The 19,870-nt window shown below is 41.2% G+C and overlaps 1 protein-coding gene across 1 annotated transcript; it reads left to right on the top strand.

The window, feature by feature from the left end:
• The first annotated feature begins 490 nt into the window (after positions 1-490).
• Positions 491-19,539, top strand: serpini1 (serpin peptidase inhibitor, clade I (neuroserpin), member 1). The gene is made up of 9 exons (XM_080890077.1): positions 491-621; positions 11,593-11,881; positions 12,942-13,172; positions 13,551-13,745; positions 16,102-16,306; positions 16,470-16,567; positions 17,253-17,339; positions 17,449-17,538; positions 17,668-19,539. Exons 2-9 carry the CDS (start codon positions 11,614-11,616, stop codon positions 17,742-17,744), a joined length of 1,251 nt encoding a protein of 416 aa, XP_080746203.1. The 5' UTR covers positions 491-621; positions 11,593-11,613; the 3' UTR covers positions 17,745-19,539.
• The last annotated feature ends 331 nt before the right edge of the window (positions 19,540-19,870 follow it).

Raw genomic sequence — 19,870 nt, 5'->3', positions numbered from 1 at the left:
CAGTTAAGATTTGTGTCTACAATTAACATGACACGAATGATAAGGTAGCTAGCTATCAGAAGAACAAAATTAACGGTTTTCACGACGGTCAAGAGAGTTCGCTGCCAAAAAGCTAAAATATCGTCAGTTGCGCAGAAATACCAGGCTTAATTAAAGGTACGTTAATACTGACAGGATGCGGCTGTTAACAATTATTAGCATTGTGCGTTACTGCAGAACGTTGTTTGCTAGGGAAACTGTGCTAACCGCTAACCTCCAGGACCATTATTAAGCTGGAGGTTAGCTTTTACAAACAAAGAAACAAAACAGAGAGAGAGAGATGTGATACATCTTTGCTATTTCATAAAATAATCAAGAGGCTGTCGTCAGAATGGTCAAAAAATATGTTTGGAATGAGAGTAACTTGAAGCTTTACGGATTCACAGACATACAAGGAAGCTGGAGACAGTTACTATTTCACCTCACGCCTAAACTCTTTGATCAACGCTCATTGGACCAATCGGCGTGGAGTGGGCGGGGTCTGCGGCAAACGAAGAAACAGTGAGCTGCGGAGGAGAGCAGCAAAGAGAGAGACCGCACTTATTCATCCTTCCATCCCAACCAACCGTACGCCCTTTATCGGTAAGAACCGTTTCTGGCAATAATACATATAAATACATATCTATGGTTCAGTCACAACGCCGGTGCTGATTTATGTGAACCATATTGAGATAAGAAAACCGTAAGTGCTCAGCTTTTGCACGATAACAGAAGAATGTGATATTTCTGAGTTTTTCCACTGGAATTTCTGTTTATTAAGCTGTCAGGAATGAGTAGGTGTAATGGGGCATTTTATGGACGAGTGTAAAAGGATTATGATTGCTGTAATCAACATGTGTGGGCTTTTAATAGGGGGGGCGGGTGGAGACGCACATTGGAGCCAAACGTATTTTTTCCCAAGCCCACACTGATTAAAGCCGTTACCCGTGTGTCCACTACCCAGGGCTATTTAATTTTCATCGGTGGTGCATGGTTAAATTGTTGTAGTTCTTGTATGGTTTTTTTTTTTTTTGTTTGTTTGTTTGTTTGTTTGTTTTTTGTTTTTGAACTGAAATCAGCTTCAGTCGATGTGTTGGGGCTCTTGTCCTTGAAATATAGGCAAAGGCGCATTGAGTGAATGTGTGTGAAATAACGAGGCAGATTGTAGTAGCTTGGTCCTGCCTTATCCCTACCCCACAGTAACACACATACACACCACTTGTTATTCCTTTAATGCAGATCTCTGTATATGAATGTGTGTGTACATGATGGCTTTGATGGCCATCGATAAGTCAAATGTATACCTACTGTCTGTTTTATTTATGTTAAATAGCAGTGGACAAAAGAAAGACGGAAAAATCTGGTCAAACATTGCAGTAAAAGATGGAATTATTGCAGTATGATTAGATTGCACTAAAACATTTATGATTTTATTTTTTTTTTGGTTATTTTTCTCATGATATCACCTATTCTATGTGGCATTTATGTGAGTAGCAAAGCAAAAGTCCGCAATAAATATTTCAGCGTTCCTCTCTCATGTCTCATTCTCTCAATCCACCTCTCACATCTGCTTATCTCTGCCACTAAAACAGTGACTTTTCTAAATCCTCATTTAGGGAAACAGGAAAACAGAGTATCCTTTTAGGTCATAATCTCAATGTATTAATCCCATATGGATTTGAATCACTGGTTAATCCCCGCTGATAGCCTGCTGTTTGCCCCCCTGTGCCTGCCTACGGTTTCAGCGCTAGCATACATGTGTGTGTGCGTGTGTGTTCTCTCTTTTCCCACAGAGTACTGCATTAATTGCATTTCAATAATTAAATGTCTTTCAAATCGTCCTAGCGAAACAAAATGAGAGAGGAGGGAAAAGTAAGTGCCTGGGTTTGAACGGCACAGCACGCCGAGCTGTGATTGCTTGTGTGTGCGAATGCTAACAAGAACCTTACAAATCTGTATGTGTGCAGGACTGCTGACGTGCATCTGTCAGCTACACGTGTGGCTGCGAGAATAAGGAGCAGTAAGTAAGATACTCTGTTTCCTCAAGCTGGGACCAAGCTTGCTATGTGCTGCCGTGTGAACCATAAGAAGAAGTTTAACATCTGTGTTCTGCAGTACGTGTCTTCGCCCCACAGTTACTGAGCACACTGTGCATGCAGTGCACTTGTGTGGTCTTTCTTCTGCCTTTTTTGTTCTGCGTAAAATAAACTCACAAACCGAAGCACGCTACCTGCATATACGCTTTCAAGCCGCAGGTTTGTCCCGAGTGTGCTCAGCGGCAGCAAATACACAGGATATTTAGCTTATATTTGGACAGATCTGAGGATGAGGGAGCAGAAATATTACAAGAGAAAGCCGTCAGGTGAGGGGAAGACGTCAAAACAACGGAAATAGCTCATCTTAGATTTAGGTAGCAAAGCTGCCAAAAGCTGGCATCCCAAATTAAATGCATCCATGTTGGAAAGCATTGAAAACATAGAGGATCTTAACACCTAAAGCTACCTAAAATACTGAGGTATGCTTTTAAAAATTTGTAAACGATTTAAAAATTGTGTGTTTATCTGCAAGTGTGAGTATTGCATACAATTAAAGGGTTTTTAAAAAATTATTTTGTTTCATTTAACAAGTGTAATATGTACCTGTGTTTATACACTTGTACCCTGGAACTGATCTGTTGATTGATTTGTGATGCAAAGTGTAGAGGAGAGAGGATGAGTGCAAGTAGAAGATCTATCTGAGGAGGAAAATAAAATGGTGACAGTCATTTGATAACCTAATCTATATGCAAAACACATACTACTCACAAAGTAGACTGCTGCTTTTGCACCACTAGCTGTTCAGCAGGTACTAAGTGTAGACACAGGATGCATGACCTCACCTGGCTTGAATGCAGCCGTCATGAATGCACCTGTGCATTTCCTGCTATCATGTGTCTCCTCTGGAAAAAAAAACAAAAAAACAAGATTTTCGCATTGCCCAGCTTCTTTTCTTTTCTTTTTTTTCTTTTTCTTTTTTTTTACATCTGTAGTCAGAAGACTTTAACTCAAAATCAGTTTAATTTATTCCCTAAATGTTTACACCTGCAAGCTAACAGTTTCGAAACCTTCATTATCACTCTGCCTCTCGGCAGCCTCGTCACAGCTTTTTATTGAGGATCACCTGCCTTGTCTCTTTTTTCTTATCTCTGTTACCACCCCAGATATACGGGCACTGCTAGGTCTGTAAGTATTTGGACAACGACGCATGTTTTTTTTTGTAGTTTTGCCTTGTTTTGTAAATCAAGCCATCAATATGGGATTAAAGTGCAGACTTTCAAAGCATTTTTTTTTTTTTTTAAGTTGCATTAAATGTGTTGAAATTTCGACTTTTTTTTTTTCCAGAGATTACAAGATGATAATAAGACAAACTAATATAATTGTAAAAATCCCTTGCAGTCATCAAATGCTTCAGTTTCCCTTGAGATGCCAGGCCTGTACCGCCTTCAGTAACTAAAAGCTGCACTGTTGTGCCTGACCTGACCATTGAAGAATATCCAGTTTCACTGCCTTAAAAAAAAACCCTGGACTGCTTTTGCTTTGGATCATTATCAATTTATATTGTGAAGCGCTGTCCAATCAGTTTTGCAGCATTTAGCTGAATCTGAGCAGAGAGTATAGCGTCACCTCATCAATAAACAATAGCTGCCCAGCTCCACTGGAAGCCATATAGACCCATGTCATAACATTGCGTTGTTTGACAGATAATATGCATTTCCTTCCTTCTCCATACCATTCTCTTCTCATCATTCTGGTACAAGTTCATCTCGGTTTCATCTGTCCAAAGAATAATCTCCAGAGCTGTGTAGGCTGTTTCAGATATTTTCTGGTAAAGTCCAGTCTGGCCCTCTTGTTCTTCAGTGTAACCAGAGGTTTGCAGGTTGTTGTAAACTCTGTATTTACATTCTTAAAGGAGTCTCTTGATTGTAGACTTTGACAGTGACAGTCCGACCTCTTCAAGAATGTTCTTGACTTGGTTAGATGTTGTGAAGATGCTTAACCTAACCATAGAAATAAATCTGTCATCATAGTTGTCTTCTGTGGTCTTTCAGACCTTTTAATGCTGCTGAGCTGCTCAGTGCATTCATTGTTTATTATATTTAATATTCCACTGAAAAGCTACCAAATGCTATCGAATCAACTCTAGATTTCTCATTTTCTTAATTTGTAATAAAATAATTAGGGAGCACGCCTCACCTAACCATGAAACTGCTTGTCAGGAAATTGTCCAATTTACTTTGGACTCCCTGAAAATCGGCGACGGTGGATAAGAACGGCTGTAATCCATAAACAGCTAATAGAGTATTTTTGTTGAAAGTCTGACCTTCACTTACATCCTGAACGTTTTATTTAAAATACACTGTAGCAATGCACAGTCCCAAAGCTGCACAAAAATCGTGTCGTTGTCCAAACACTTACGAACGTGACTGTATGTGTACGCTTCCCCCACAGGACTAGTTGATAGTGACCTTTCCTATGCTGTAGACCATTTGAAAAAGCCTCCAGTCTTTTCACTTTTACTGCTGACCCCAAATAAAGGCCGATCCAATTACAACTCAAACCTTCTAAATGTGCTCCCACAGCACCAGAGGGGGGTGGGGTGTGTGGGTGTGTGTGTGTGTGTGTGTGTGTGTGTGTGTGTCCTGATATGGACGAAGAAAAAGAGACACTGTTTGGTGTGCCAGGACAGAGCGTGGGGAGCAGTCAACCATCTTGCCATGCCGTGCAGGGGGCCGTGAGATATGACTGGCTCAGAGTCAGTGCTGCTAAGCTACCTCCATGCAGCTCCTCAGTACACCTCCTGCCACAATCATATTTGTCTGTCTGTTTTTATTTGTGTCTTCTCCTCTTTTGCTAATTTTCTACCAAAAAACGGTCCTTGTACCTCTCTGTGAGTGTGTGTCTGTGTATGTGCTTCTCCCTCTGGATGTCTCTGTTAGCAGGGATTAATAAAGAGTTGTTAACCTCTGTTTGCCCTCTGTGGAGTGTGCAGTGAGCATCTTGGGACTCCAGGCAGCTTCAATAGCACAGTGTGTCATTACTAACAAGGCACTGGATAAGCTAATGTTCTGACATTAGCCATGCACAGGCTACATTCAATCACATGGCAAACAAAAGTACCACGGGAATGGTTGTGAACTGCAGGGCCAGAATTAGAGTGGTGCTTAACCAAACTTAAGCATAAGTAGGTGCAATCAGCTTTGTTTAACAGTTACTAAATAACAGTGACTAATAAGGTGTTGCTACAGCACCGACTGCTGTGTCATCATTGTGGCTTGCACTCTCAATCATACATAACCCATCCTTCACTAATAATAATGCTATAAAAGCAGCAGACAGATTTAGGTAATCAGTCCTGAGCCTGTGGAAACAGAGTTTTCCTCTCCTCTGTATCCCTGTGTAATACAGCACAAATCTTCTGTTCACTTCTTAGTTACAGAAAGAATAACAATCTGTAACACATTTCACGCTCGATTACAATTTCATGTGATTGAGAAAACTTAATTCATTAAAATGGCCCCTTTCCAAATTAAAAGCTATAAACGAGTTAATCCCAAAGTTGTTGGAGAGAAGATGATTTTTTTTTATTTCACTCCCTTTCAAAAGCTAAACGAAAGAATTGCACAGAATAGAACCGAGCTGCTATTTGGATTTTAGTGTTCCTGTTAATTTGAGCTAAATCCTAACTAATTTAAAATATTGTGCACGTTAGCTGGGATTTTTGTGATTTGGTTCGTGTCACTGTCTTTTACTTTACCCCATTTTAGCATCATGTTGCCACTAATGTATACCACCTGGTGATAAAAGAAGTCTGAGTCATTAAATTGTAGCAGCTTTTTGTGTTATCATTCCTTTGAATATTAAATAACTCCCATCATATAAAATTTTTGCTGTTTTGTTTCATCCATTGCACATTATTCTTTTGTGAGTGCTTTAACATTTTCTGCTGCATTCATTTTAAGTAAACAGAGGTGAGCATGTACTTTTGCAAGGAAGATGATTGTGGTTTGAAGGGTTGGGTCCCTGAAAGGGCTTCTTTAGATAACATCTTTGCAGCCATTTAGCTGCAGTTAGCTGCTTGGTTAGATGGGAGCAGGGGGCGTGAGCAGACCAGACAGTTTGATTGATGAATTGGATGAAATTTATTGTGCGCTGTAATGGAAGTCTCTTCCCTCACCACAGGAGTTTAGTGCTCTTTGACTGCAATGGGCTCCACCAGCAGTGGGCTTTATTGCAGCCCTCCCTATGTAAATATTTCCTTGTCCTTGGGATTCTTCACATGAGCGGTTGAGCAACAGGTACTCATTAAGCTGGCAAAATAGACGCTCACAGAGACACGAGCAGTTTAAGATTAATGATGCCCGTTCTATGGAAGTGTAATTGTTTTTAATGCGGGCATGCATGCTTCTTTTGGCATCTGGCTTAATTCAAATTCATGTAAACTGCAGCTTCTATGGCACCTCTAGGGAAAAGTTTAAATTCATGAATGATAATCAGACGCCATTATCTCCATACTGCAAAGGCCTTTATAAGCTAAACATATTCATGGTGAAATGGTAAATGGCCTGTATTTGTATAGCGCTTTTACTAGTCCCTAAGGACCCCAAAGTGCTTTACACAACCAGTCATCCACCCATTCACACACACATTCACACACTGGTGATGGCAAGCTACATTGTAACCACAGCCACACTGGGGCGCACTGACAGAGGCGAGGCTGCCGGACACTGGCGCCACCGGGCCCACTGACCACCACCAGTAGGCAACGGGTGAAGTGTCTTGCCCAAGGACACAACGACCGAGACTGTCCAAGCCGGGGCTCGAACCGGCAACCTTCCGATTACAAGGCGAACTCCCAACTCTTGAGCCACAATCGCCCCAAATCACACCAGATCGCCCCTGCCAGTCTAAACAGATCATCCGTTGCAGAAATTCAAGGTTTTTCTGGGCCACAGATGATCATAGACATCATTCTCTGCAGTCCCCCCCCAAGGAATAGGCCTTGATGAAACGGGTTGTTAGCATTTTCACAGAACTTGTCAAAGCTTCAGCAGTTTGGAGTGTACTTGGAGCCAAAGTGAAGTAGAGTGCTGAGATTTGAAGCGTGCCTAAGCAGGAGGCACAGTTGGAGGACTTTGCTGCAGCTCCTTGTTTCCAGGGAAAAGTGGAGAAAAACAGCAGAAGTTTTCCTTGTTTTTGCAAAATAACCAGCTGCAGTCAGTGCGTGCGTGCGTGCGTGTGTGTGTGTGTGTGTGTGTGTGTGTGTGTGTTTGTACCAAACAGTTTTACGTGACAGAACTGTAACTGGTGCGCAGAGTTCTTGCAAAGAGACGAGGTTAGTGAAGACCGAAATTGCTGAACAGATTCATAAAATGTATATCTGCCTAAACAGAAGGAGAAAGAGAGGGTAGAGGGAAAAAAAATCTGAGGACTTGTCTCCTGGCAAAATGAAAAATGTCCATCACTTGTAGTTGCCGTAGAAACCTTGTCTTGGAATTGCATGTGGAAACGTGTGTGTGTGTGTGTGTGTGTGGATTTGAACAGTGAATGAGGATGTTCATGTTTAATAAATTCCTCCGGTCTCCGAAGCGTGCCACCTCAAGGTGTTGGGTTTAAATGGCAGTAAGGATTAACCTACGTGCTGTGATTTTGGGTGACGTCATGCTTTAATTGTGGAAATGTCAACTGCCGATCTGTTTTGTCTGAGAATTAGGATTACACTGAGAGATTAAAGGCTGCCTTTAAAGGCCACAGAGTTTAATCGCACAGAATTAATTCAGTTATCAGGATTAAAGTCTTGCAACTTAAACCATAAAGGATTTTCTGACATATTAGGTTCTTTCAGTCACGAGAGGACATTATGTGTAGCTGGGTGTTGTCTTTCCTGGATTACCTGGGTGGCATGCTGGGAGACCCACTTGAGAAGATCAGCGCCGAAGTTGGTCTCATAGTCGTCAGTGGTTAAAATGGAAGAGTGTGGGATCCTCAGCCGAAAAAGGTCAGAATGGTGTCGATGTTACAAGTAAAAAGCCAGCCACCCATGGTGTTATTATCCACTCACACATGCACACTTGTATGCAGACACACACACAATGAGGTGCGCGCACAATTGCACTCTACACTGCTTTCCCCGACTTTACTGCATGGCTGGATCTTTCCTTACAGAAAACAAGGCTGACTGTCTGAGGAAAGTTCAGCTCCCACAGCTCAGAAGGTCAGGAACATTATCTCCATTTACATCTGTGCCAGCCGCCCCCTCCTTTCCCTCGGCCCCTTATACTTTCTCTGGACTTCTCTGCTCTCTGTAGTGTCAGACTTACAGCATGATATCTGAGAACAGGTGTGCATGTAACGAATGGTGTAATTAACAAATACATCAGCGTCGAGCCTTCAAGGAGTCATTTAATCTTTTTTTTTTTTTTTTTTTTTTTTAAGTCTATTTGAAGTTGATGTTCAAGGCCGTACCCACCGTTTATATACAGCTAGTTTAATGCATTTATTTCTTTTCACATTTTGGTGTTTTCACTCTGCATTTGTTGACCATAATGAATGAAAACATTAAAGGATAATGGTAGAGTCACTGTCACCAAATCCAATGAAAGCACACAAACCAACAGCCTGTCAGTGTGCATGTCGGCCTGGAGCACATTCGTTTTAACTGAAAATGTAAAACAAAAAGCAAAAAGTCACATTCTTCAAACCCGCTGGGCAAAGGTTGCTGAAATAGGAGTAAATTGTGAATCGGCTGGGGACTATTTTTAGCTGTGGACTAATATGTGTTTCTTGCTCTAGGGTGACAGTGCGTGTGGTATTGAGACAAAATAAGTAAACAACAGTGTCCATGTTGACTTTAGTGAAGCAGCATGTTACTGGATATGATTGTGTGGCTCGTTGATGGGTTTTTAATAGGTTTGGGAGCGTTGGGACACTATAATGAGCTGTATTAGGCTTTGGTTACACAGGCAATCAGCAGTGTCTTTTTAGGGTCAGCTAATGGTTAATTCATTGACTCTCAGCTGGCAACTGTGATATTTTAAATATGATCAAGGCAATCAGATTGTATACTAAAACTGCAAACACCTAACCAATTAATATTGTGTCTGCATGCCTAAATGCATTGAGTTGCTGCCATGTGATTGGCTGAACAGGTGTACCTAATAAAGTCTCCTCTGAGTGTATTACTTGGTTACATGGAGAGCAAAGTGTAAGTGACAAGGGATTCTGGAGGTGACTGCGTGTGAAGGAAAATTGGAAAGTCAAATAAATTTCCATTTGCTCAGACTGATGGATGCAAATCCACCAGGCTTCATGGTCCCTGCAATGCCAGAGTACAAGACAAGTTCTCGACTGTCACCTGAGAAGTGTCACCTGAGAAGGAAGTGACATGTGGTGGTGTGCAATTTGCAACAGGAATGAGAGCAACAGTACGGTGTAAAATATAAGCAGGCACGTTCAACTGTACTGGTTTAATCTGGGGTGTTACTTGAAGGTTGAGGCTAGCGATTTTTGTTCATTTATTTCCATTATTTAAGTCTTTCAGTACTCTCTGATTTTCCTTTTCTGTGAAACTCACTCTCTTCTCTGCCTCTTTCTTCTTTTGATGGTTTAAATCTTTTAAAAGAACGCTTGTGTTCTTTTTATTTTTCTAAACCAAAGAAAAGTTACTCTTTTTTCCTTTTCCCCCCTCTGTGAGCTGTTTTTACCGTCAGATTGTGAGTAAAAGAAATAGTATTACAGGAACATGTTGATCCACTGTGATCAGGTAGCTGTTGGATCACAGTGGAGGACTGTGGTACATGAAGCATGCAGCAGATACAGTAAAGTGCATATAACAGTGTAGCAGGGCTGGACCGGTTCATTTCAGGAAGGTAGATTGTTTGCCACATGCCAGAGCAGAGCAGAGGAAAGAACAGGATGCAGCAGAGTGGGGCACTAATTTTCTGGCTGCTGCCCATTGTTTATGCTGTTGACACTCAGGTACATTGTCACCACCAACACCTGCCATCTCGCACGTGCAGCCAGCAGATTCCAGCCGGGCTGCTAATTGAACCCTTTATACAACCTATAATAGTAACAGCACAACAGAGAGACAAACAGCAAAACAAATGCTCTCTATCTCACGCGCCCTGCACCTGATAACTTCCTCCATGTTTATGGAAATGATCACTCGATTTTTTTTTTCTGTTTGGCCAGCAAAAAACAATGTTGCTTGGCAACAAGAGCGCCACAGTTAGTGTGTGTGTGTGTGTGTGTGTGTGTGTGTGTGTGTGTGTGTGTGTGTGTGTGCGCGCATACTCCCCATCAATCTGGGGATGTAAAGAGAGAGGGAGAGAGGAAAGGAGTGGTGAGGACAGGATTAAATATGGATAAGAGCAAGAGGGGAAAAGAGGGCCAGAACTGTTGGCATGGCAAGATAAGGGGAAGGATGGAGGATGAGGGGAAGGTAAAGGCCTTTTTCCAAGTCACTTACTCTCCACAAACGGAAAGAAAATTGCCCGTTCACATCAGAAACCTTCAAAACGCACAGAGCAAAGCATGTTTTAAAGGAAAGAAGCTGATTTTACTCAAGATGATAAGAATGGCCATGAAATATTTAGAAGTTCATTTAGCGGATGTGCTCTGAATAGCAGTACTCGCTGTAGTCAGCTTCACACATGTACTGTATGTGTCATGGCCTCTTTTGTTCTTTTTCATACATTTTAACAGTATTTTTCCATTTCTCGGATGACTTCTGCTACCATGTAACACTGAACATCATGATATCTACTGTACATCTTAGGATAATGATACATTACCTTTGCAAGAGTCCTACTGCTTCTTATAGCGCTTTTGGTCGATTTAATTTAGAAGCAGGTATAAACTTCCTGTAGCACCTCAGCTCTGACTGTTACACTGAATGTTACAGTAACATCATAGTATAAAACATTTTTCTAGAGTAAGGAAGTGTTTTTGTAGATTACAGTGCATGCGATGTCTAGCTGACAGTACTTTACTGTGATTTAAGGAGGAGGGAATTTGGCACAGTGAGTATTTGTATACATGTATTTTTTTTTATTCCCCTGTAAAATTAAAATGGGCAGACTGGTTGATTGACAGATGTTTTCTAACTCTCTCTCGTCCTATTCATCATCCTACATCTCTACTGTGTCTTTCATCTCTGTCTGTCTCTTCCAAAAATCCTCTTGTCCTTCATCTCCCCCGCTCAATAATCTTTTTTTGCTTTATCACATTATCTCTCCTGCGTGTTGTTGTCTCTACCTTTGCCTCTCTGTCCCATCTAAACTCTACTTTTGACCACATTTCTTATTCCTAATAATTTTCTCTCATCTATATGTCTGCATCCTCCTTTTTTCCATCCTTCCATATATCTTTGGCTCTCTCCATCTATATTTCAAACATATTGTTCAACTTAATTGCCTCTCCTTCTTTTTTCCTTCTACCTTGCTCCTCTTATCCCACCGTTCTCTCAATCTTCATAATAAATTTCTCATCTTTCTTTTTCTTTCAATCCACTGCATACCCGCCCTCTTTCACTCAGCCCTCTGTGGTCTGTGCTGCGATGTTGATCCTGGACGTTTTGTCCCCGCTCCTCCTCCTCTCCATCCTGTTGCCGGGCTACGGTTGCCGTGCGGCTGACATTCCAGAGGACACTACATCAGAGTTCTCGGTCAGACTGTACCAAAGGCTGCAGGCAGCAGGGGGTCAAGACAACATCATTTTCTCCCCGCTGAGCGTGGCCGTGGCCCTGGGCATGGTGGAGCTGGGAGCCAGGGGGGCTTCACTAGAGGAGATACGACAGGCTGTCGGATTCAGCCATCTGCTGCCAGGTGAAACGTGTTTATAAGCAGCAGTTCACACACACGTCAAGGTCAGGAGTAAGTGAGTGGAGATGAGTCTTTGACACAACAAATGCAAATGTATTTCTTTACACAAGAGGAGTAGGATTCAGGGGCTCTCCTTCTCTTATACACCTTTATACACATGAACGATTGAAACAGTTATATATTGTATTGTATATCTATTGCTATGGTGCAAAAATAATATATTATAGAATAGAATATTATTTATAAGCTGAAGTTGTTTTTTTACTCTATGTTACCACTCAAAGCTCTTACTACAAGCCTCAGTCAACCATTTATGCGTTCTTTGAACCTAACATTCATTTACACTCTGATGGATGGATCGGAGGTAACTCTGGGTTCAGTGTCTTCCCGTCCATCCATCCATTTTCTTCCGCTTATCCAATTCAGGGTCACAGGGGAAGGCTGGAGCCTGTCCCACCTGTCATAGGGCGAGAGGCGGGGTACACCCTGGACAGGTCGCTAATCTATCGCGTTGCTGGAGAAGGCATGGATCAAACCACTGACCCTCCAAATAGTGGACGACCCGCTCCACCGACTGAGTCATAGCCTCCCTTGGGTGGGGGATGGGGAGAGGTTCACCGGAAAGATTGGATCAATAATTTAAGGAGAAAATTTGTCAAAATAAGATAAAATAATTTGGGGGTTTTATTCGTTATAGTACATAATAGAATTAAAAGATTCAGAGGACCTGGACACAAGAGATGAAGTGATATTGATAGGCTATGATCTGTGGACCTTCAGACATCGCATTTAAAATAAATAAGGTTTTGTAGTGTAACTCACAGGAACCGTTGTTGGTAAAAAGATTTTTAAAATGCCTCCATTTTCTCTGTGATGAAGCGTTTTTAAGATGGACTGGTGCAAAGAGGAAAACTGCCCTCTATGGGTCGGACAAATTTTAAAAAATCTTGGATTTTTAGAATATGTATTTTTTCAAATGATCTTGTATAACAGCACATGTGATGCTCAAAGCTTTTAAATAATGTCTAAAGTAAGAACGTGTGTCTGTCCTTTTGTTCTCCAGGTGTCGAGTTCTCCTTGCTCCAGAACCTGACAGCGGCCCTGTTGGATGATGACAGCCACTATGTGATCCGATTTGCCAACAGCCTGTTTTTGCAGGAAGATGTCACCTTTAACCCAGAGTTTCTGCATTTGATGAAGAAGTACTTCCGAGCTGACGTGGAAACGGTTGACTTCAGCGAATCGTCTGCCGTGGCTGAGCAGATCAACAAATGGGTGGAGAATCACACCGACAGTAAGTTACAGAGAGAGGGAAAAAGTGGGGATGCTGTTAAAGAGACTGAATGAATGCATACTGATAGATATACAGCTATCCTCTGTTAAAATCTGCCTGATGTTTAGGAGTCTGGAGTAATGGATTTAAACATACAGCAATGGTAGTAGCCTCCATGCACGTTGCTAACCAAGAGCATGGTGTATGCGTGCACCTTCTTCTTCAGACAACAACAATCCGATTATGAGCTGCTGACATGGTACATTGTCAAAGCAGTTGCAACACCTTGGTTTTTGTGTAATTGCATCCACATGCTAAAAACCACCTCAGTAGGGGGCTATCTTAGCGCTAATGGAAACCAAGGTGTTTTAAACAAAGCGTACAAATCGCTCCCTCCAGGTAAAATCCGGGCTCTGCTCTCAGCCGATGACTTCAGCAGCGTGACCCGTCTGACCCTGGTGAACGCAGTTTATTTCAGAGGCTCCTGGAAAAACCAGTTCAGGCCGGAGAACACCAGGACCTTTTCCTTCAGCAGAGATGACGGCTCTGAAGTCCAGACACTCATGATGTACCAGCAGGGAGACTTCTACTATGGTAGGAAAGAACAGTGTATGTGTGTGTGTTTGCAGTTTTAGATTTGTACTCGTGGCATTTTCTCCGCAGGCCTTGATTTTCAGCTCATATTTCCTGAGGTTATGTAAAATGTTAATCTTTGGGGCGATCGTGGCTCAAGAGTTGGGAGTTCGCCTTGTAATCGGAAGGTTGCCGGTTCGAGCCCCGGCTTGGACAGTCTCGGTCGTTGTGTCCTTGGGCAAGACACTTCACCCGTTGCCTACTGGTGGTGGTCAGAGGGCCCGGTGGCGCCAGTGTCCGGCAGCCTCGCCTCTGTCAGTGCGCCCCAGGGTGGCTGTGGCTACAATGTAGCTTGCCATCACCAGTGTGTGAATGTGTGCGTGAATGGGTGGATGACTGGATATGTAAAGCGCTTTGGGGTCCTTAGGGACTAGTAAAGCGCTATATAAATACAGACCATTTACCATTTACCATTTGTTGTAAAATATTCATGTCATGTCGAGTGTTATTCCCTGAAATAGGCTCCTGTTTTCAGCTCGGTTAAAATTCTGTTCACTCGCACAGACACCGCTGGTACGTCTTTTCAACTTAGTGGAGGTTTTGAAAGCTTTTCGTGTCAGAAATATCAGCACTTAATTGTCACAGTCTGTGCTAAGCTGTGCGCTACTATATTAGTTTTGAAGGTACAAATAAAGGGAGGCTTTTGCTTTGTTTTCTTTTTAAGTGTGTTGATTTCTTTTCTTTTTTTTTTTTGTTGTTCAGCATATGTCCTTTTTTCTTTTCTGTTAGCCTCTGGAGGATGTTTTATCTGTGTCTAGTTCTAATACCATTAAAGTAACCCAAACTTTTATATTCCTTTTTTTTTTTTTTTTTTTTTTGCTTAAATGTAATGATCTGCAGAAATCTGATTAGACTTTTTGACTTCTGTTATTAAGTCTTTGTCATTAAGTTGCAACATGCACACTGTTTTGCACAATGCAGTAGTAATTTTTTTGTAACCAAGTTGTGATGTTACAGTTTAGTTATTATGTAACTAAATCGACATAGGTGCCATTGGTTTATTCTCTGGATCTATGCTGTCTTTAAGTTCCAGAGCTTAGATGTACTGTACACGGTAAATTTCTGTTTTGCTGGGAGATGCAATACTGCACAGAACCCTGCAGTTTGTCTGCTGTGCTGTTACATGTGACTGACTCTCGTCTGTTTCTTCCGCATCCTTCTTAATGTGCCGTACTGCCAAAAACAGTCGCATCACAGTCTTATGGCTCTGCTGCAAACGCTGGTGCATTTCAGTTATTTTGGTCCCGTCTGTGTACGACTGCAGCGAGGATGCTCGCGCACACCTACATTCACACATGCTCACATACACAGGATCAAGGAAATTTGTGCATGTGTGAATGGGTGTGGATATGGCGTATTTGAGAGCTGCAAAACAAGGACAGGTCCTTAGGGAAATGGTTGCTTTCTGCAGCACGATCCACAGAGTGTGATTGTGCATTATGAAGCGAAATCATATTGGTTAAGTAAAATGTTTCGGGAGGCCACATTATCTGCTGCGTGGCTGCTTCCCTAACAGCAAGAATGCTCACTTAATGAAGGGTGTTCAGTCTTTTTGTTGTAATTTTCCCCTTTAAAGCAGCTTCAAAAGAAGATTTGTGTGCAAAGAATGGGATCAAATTCTTCATAGACTTTATCTTATACTCCAAAATCTAAGCAGCATGTTCAGATTGAACTCTTTACCCCTTAAAAGCTTACTAGGAATTACCCCTGAAGCCAATTTCTGTCATATTTCAGGCTTATAAAACAAAATGACTGGGTGTGCATTAGAAGTTAGTGAGGGTGGTCTCTGCTATGCAGCTACACATCTTTATTGATATAAACTGAGGTGTTTTTGTTTCACTATTGTTTTTTACCGCTATACTTTACAGGCTTACTTGGTTTAATTTCCACCTGCAGAAAGTCATGATCATATTTGTGCGGCGGGGGGGGGGGGCATTTAACTGAAAGACATAGTCAAACACACTTACTTTCACTGCATAACTGAATTTTTCTTGGGCTTTCAACAGGGTGCTGTTAGTACTAGGCGACTACATACAGTATACAATGGATGTAATCCATTTTCACACAAAGTGTAAGCAAAGCCTTTGAAGTTAAGCGTCAGTGGTTTTTAATTAAAGCATTGGGGGAAATGACCACACGCACTCTGTAATCAATACAGCCAATCATTGCGCCTCAGCGTGCTTCCATTTGTAAATGTTCCTCCTCAGTGAACTTCACAAACCCATTACAGGGGGCCACCAGCACATACAATATGAGCGTGCAAGCTTTTGCATATATCCATCAATACCCACAGATTTGTATGTTTCCTCCCTATCAGGCGAATTCAGTGACGGCTCACAGGAGGCCGGCGGTGTGTACCAGGTGTTGGAAATGCCCTACGAGGGAGAGGACATGTCCATGATGATCGTTCTTCCTCGGCAGGAAGTACCTCTGGCCTCCCTGGAGCCCATCATTAAAGCGCCGCTGCTGGAGGAGTGGGCTAACAATGTCAAACGACAGAAGGTGGAAGTCTACCTACCGAGGTGAGACTTTTATATATGTGCAAGTCCACTCACCACCTCTCACTTATGTTGTGGTATGTTTCGCTAGCTTCATCTGTCACCTTTGCGCCTTTAGACCATTTACATTATATAGTCCCCTTTTTGAATCCCAAACTCAACTCTAAGTCAAACCTCACCTGTTCAGGTTTAAGGTGGAGCAGAAGATCGATCTGAAGGACACTCTGCAGGAACTGGGAATAAAGAACATCTTCACCAACAATGCTGATCTCTCTGCCATGACAGGTGAGGCATAAAAATGAAGCGCATAAACTTCTAAAACGCTTCAGTATGTAACATTTAATACTTGTTCTTCTGGGGAGCAGTGAAATAGCCTTCAGTACTTTCCAAGGTAACCAAGGTAACTGGCACTGAGTGGGCAGGTCAGAGCTGTCACGTCATCTGTTAAAAATAGATGCACAGAGTGAGACAGGTAGATCCACAGAGGCAAAGAAATAGGGACATAAATATGTCAGGGTAAATAACGTGGACACATAAGTAATATTCAGCTAAATTGATAACTACTTAATATTTGAAACAACTTTATAATGTCAGTTTCCCTCAGGATTATCAATCTAGCTCAAGACCGCTTGTTCTTATCAGGTGGAGTTGGTGATGTATAGTGAAACAGAGTAGGCAGTACTGAATTCGGGCACATCTTGCACTTGCTAACACTTCCTCAGCCAAATATCTACTCAGAGGACACGCTCTGTTCAGACAGGCTGGTAGATAACTGGGGGCAATGTTAAAAAGCAATCATTGGCTAAAGAATAGTTTCTAACCAATGCTTGTGACTTGATGTGACCCATATGTTTGGCTTGCAATCCTGATTCAGTCAGTAACAGGATATATTCTAGACCTCAGCATAGATATGCATACATCTTATAAAGAAAAGGCGATGTGCTGTGTTTTTTCTGTGTACATTATCCAGATGTTGAGGATCTGTACATTGGGAAAGCGGTGCAGAAGGCCTACCTGGAGGTGACAGAGGAGGGGGCAGAGGGAGCTGTTGGTTCAGGTATATTTTTGTGTTTTAGTCCACACATGACTAAATGCATGGCATTTTGTTGTGTATAAATGTTGATGGTTTTTTTTTTTTTTTTTTTTTTAATTTCCCCGTGTCTTAGGAATGATTGCCCTGACCAGGACTCTGGTCCTGTACCCACAGGTCATGGCTGATCACCCATTCTTCTTCATTATCAGAAACAGGAGAACAGGTGCGTTAATCTCTGTGTGGAAAATACGAGTAATCTGTGGTTTGTGCGTCTATGCATCACCTACAAAATACATATTTTAAGTAAGCTGGTACATATAAGGGATACGTTTTTGTTTTTGTCTTCCTCCAGGGTCCATCCTCTTCATGGGCAGAGTCATGACTCCTGAGATCATCGATCCCAACGACCATGACTTTGACTCCATGTAACTGTGACATGAGGTCACACAGTCTCAGCCAATCAGATCCTGACGTCATAAATGCTACCTATCTTGTGTCACCATCTTCAGCTGTGTTTTATACTCTTTATGGAAAAAAAATAGATCTATAAGCTGAATATTATATGATATATTATATATTGAAACATGACATTTGACACGTTACGTGGCTGTGTTTTGATACTGGGAGCTTTAAATTCCTGGATAGAGACGTGCAGAAAGAGGAAGCTGTAAATATTCTCTAGTAAAGTAGGGTTTGTATGTATGTGAGCTGGAAGTACACCTGGGATGTAATTCGTGCACAACCCTTTTAAGTTCAGCAGCTTAATACTCACTCACACTCATGCCCACAAAATGCACAAAACCCTTCCTCTTTGGAAATATTTACTTTAACTTACATCCCTGTACATTTGACATTGCGTTCTATATACATATATATGCTCAATATTTATTGCAGAATAAACATGTGCAAACACTTTGTCCTTATATGATAAATCTTAGTAATATATCTGTTCCAGACAGTATTGAGACATTTTTACACTGTAGGCACATGGCTACACTGCTAATGAACTAATATGCCTTATCACATCAGAGTGGTTGATTAAGACCCAGCTGGGCGTCTTAAAGCTTGCTAAAGCGGTTGCTTTAGAGAGTGACTGGAGCATGCAGGTGCGCTGAACAAGATCTGCTGCACTGCTTTGGATGTACATACAGGGAGAAACAGTAACACCAGCTGTATTGAGTATTTTATTCAATAAAAACATGAATGTGTTCCCATCAAAATGTACCACTTTCTTTGTGTGTAGAGGTTGTTTGCTGTCTTGTTTTTTTTAAAGGTAGGTACCACTTTATAATACATCATGCAACTAAGGGTGTAATTTCCCTGTAATTAAATGGAATTTTAGTCCATTTTAATTTTAAAATGAAATGTAAATATATTAACATGCTTTTTTTAAAGGTTTAAATAATACTGTAAGTAAATTTAAGGAGTCATTTTAAGGACTGCATCAATAATTTTAAGTACTGTCTATTTTCTTGGTAATTTTGTGGAAAAACAAACAGTTTCCCCTTGTTACCTTGGAGTGGCTTATTCTATATATTCTTATTTGATATTTATTAAATTGATGTGCATAATTGATTTCTCTATTATTCAATTGTCCATTTTTACTCAAGGTGTAATAAAATTACTTGGAGTATAATGTGTGTCTCCTCTCCTGTAATAATAGTTAAGCAGGTTAAGCCACTCCATGATACAGCCCACACCCCAAAATGTGCAATGTACATATGTATTTTAATTTCCACTAAATTACCAGGAAATTATGCAGTGCTTAAATTTACTTACAGTATAATTGTTTATTTGTTTCCAGCAAAAACATGATTTCTTAGCCCCTTATTCGAATGTCCCTGACTTTAAGTACTTGCATGTAAATATAACTACATTATATTAAAAATGTTGAAATCTGATTTAGGTGCTGAGGAATTACGACTTTCATCGTGGGCGGTGTTATAAAGTGTTACCAAAAGTTAAACGCACTTTTAATTCAAGGACACGACAGCTTGTGCGGATTGTAAACAACAGGCCTTTCCCTAATTCTAAAGCTGCATAACCACTAATGCGCCAAACCAGCTCCAGCTGTGTCTTTTAAGAAACGAGTGAGTGAATGATAAACACGCAATGCTTTAGCTATTGAAGCCTTTGGAGTTTAGCCAGTCATTTTCCACCAAAGGCATCTTGGAATTATTTCAAGCCTGCATAACCCTCCTGAACACACATGCACGCAGATCATGTAACTGGTGAAGGGAGTGAGACCTGTGCTCTGGTCATGCTGCTGGTCATGATCACTATCAGGTACTCAGGAAACTGTCGGTATTTTAATATATCTTAAATAGAATAAAAGAATCCTGATTAAAAAATATTTTCCTTTTGTTTATATGTAATGTGTTTATATGTAACATTTATGTGCACATCTTTTGTTACGTTTGCCACACAAAATGAAGTTGGCTTTCTTAAAGTTATTAAGGAAGATTATCATATAATGAGTCTGTCCATCGGAAGCACTAAATCAGCTAACAATAAGCCAAAGCTCTATGCAAAGTTACAAGGACTCATTTCCACAC

This window comes from Rhamphochromis sp. 'chilingali', assembly GCF_963969265.1.
Source record: "Rhamphochromis sp. 'chilingali' genome assembly, chromosome: 8".
NCBI classification, from domain to species: domain Eukaryota; kingdom Metazoa; phylum Chordata; class Actinopteri; order Cichliformes; family Cichlidae; genus Rhamphochromis; species Rhamphochromis sp. 'chilingali'.
Note: the sequence above shows the minus strand (reverse complement) of the source record. Positions and strands in the feature narration are given on the sequence as shown.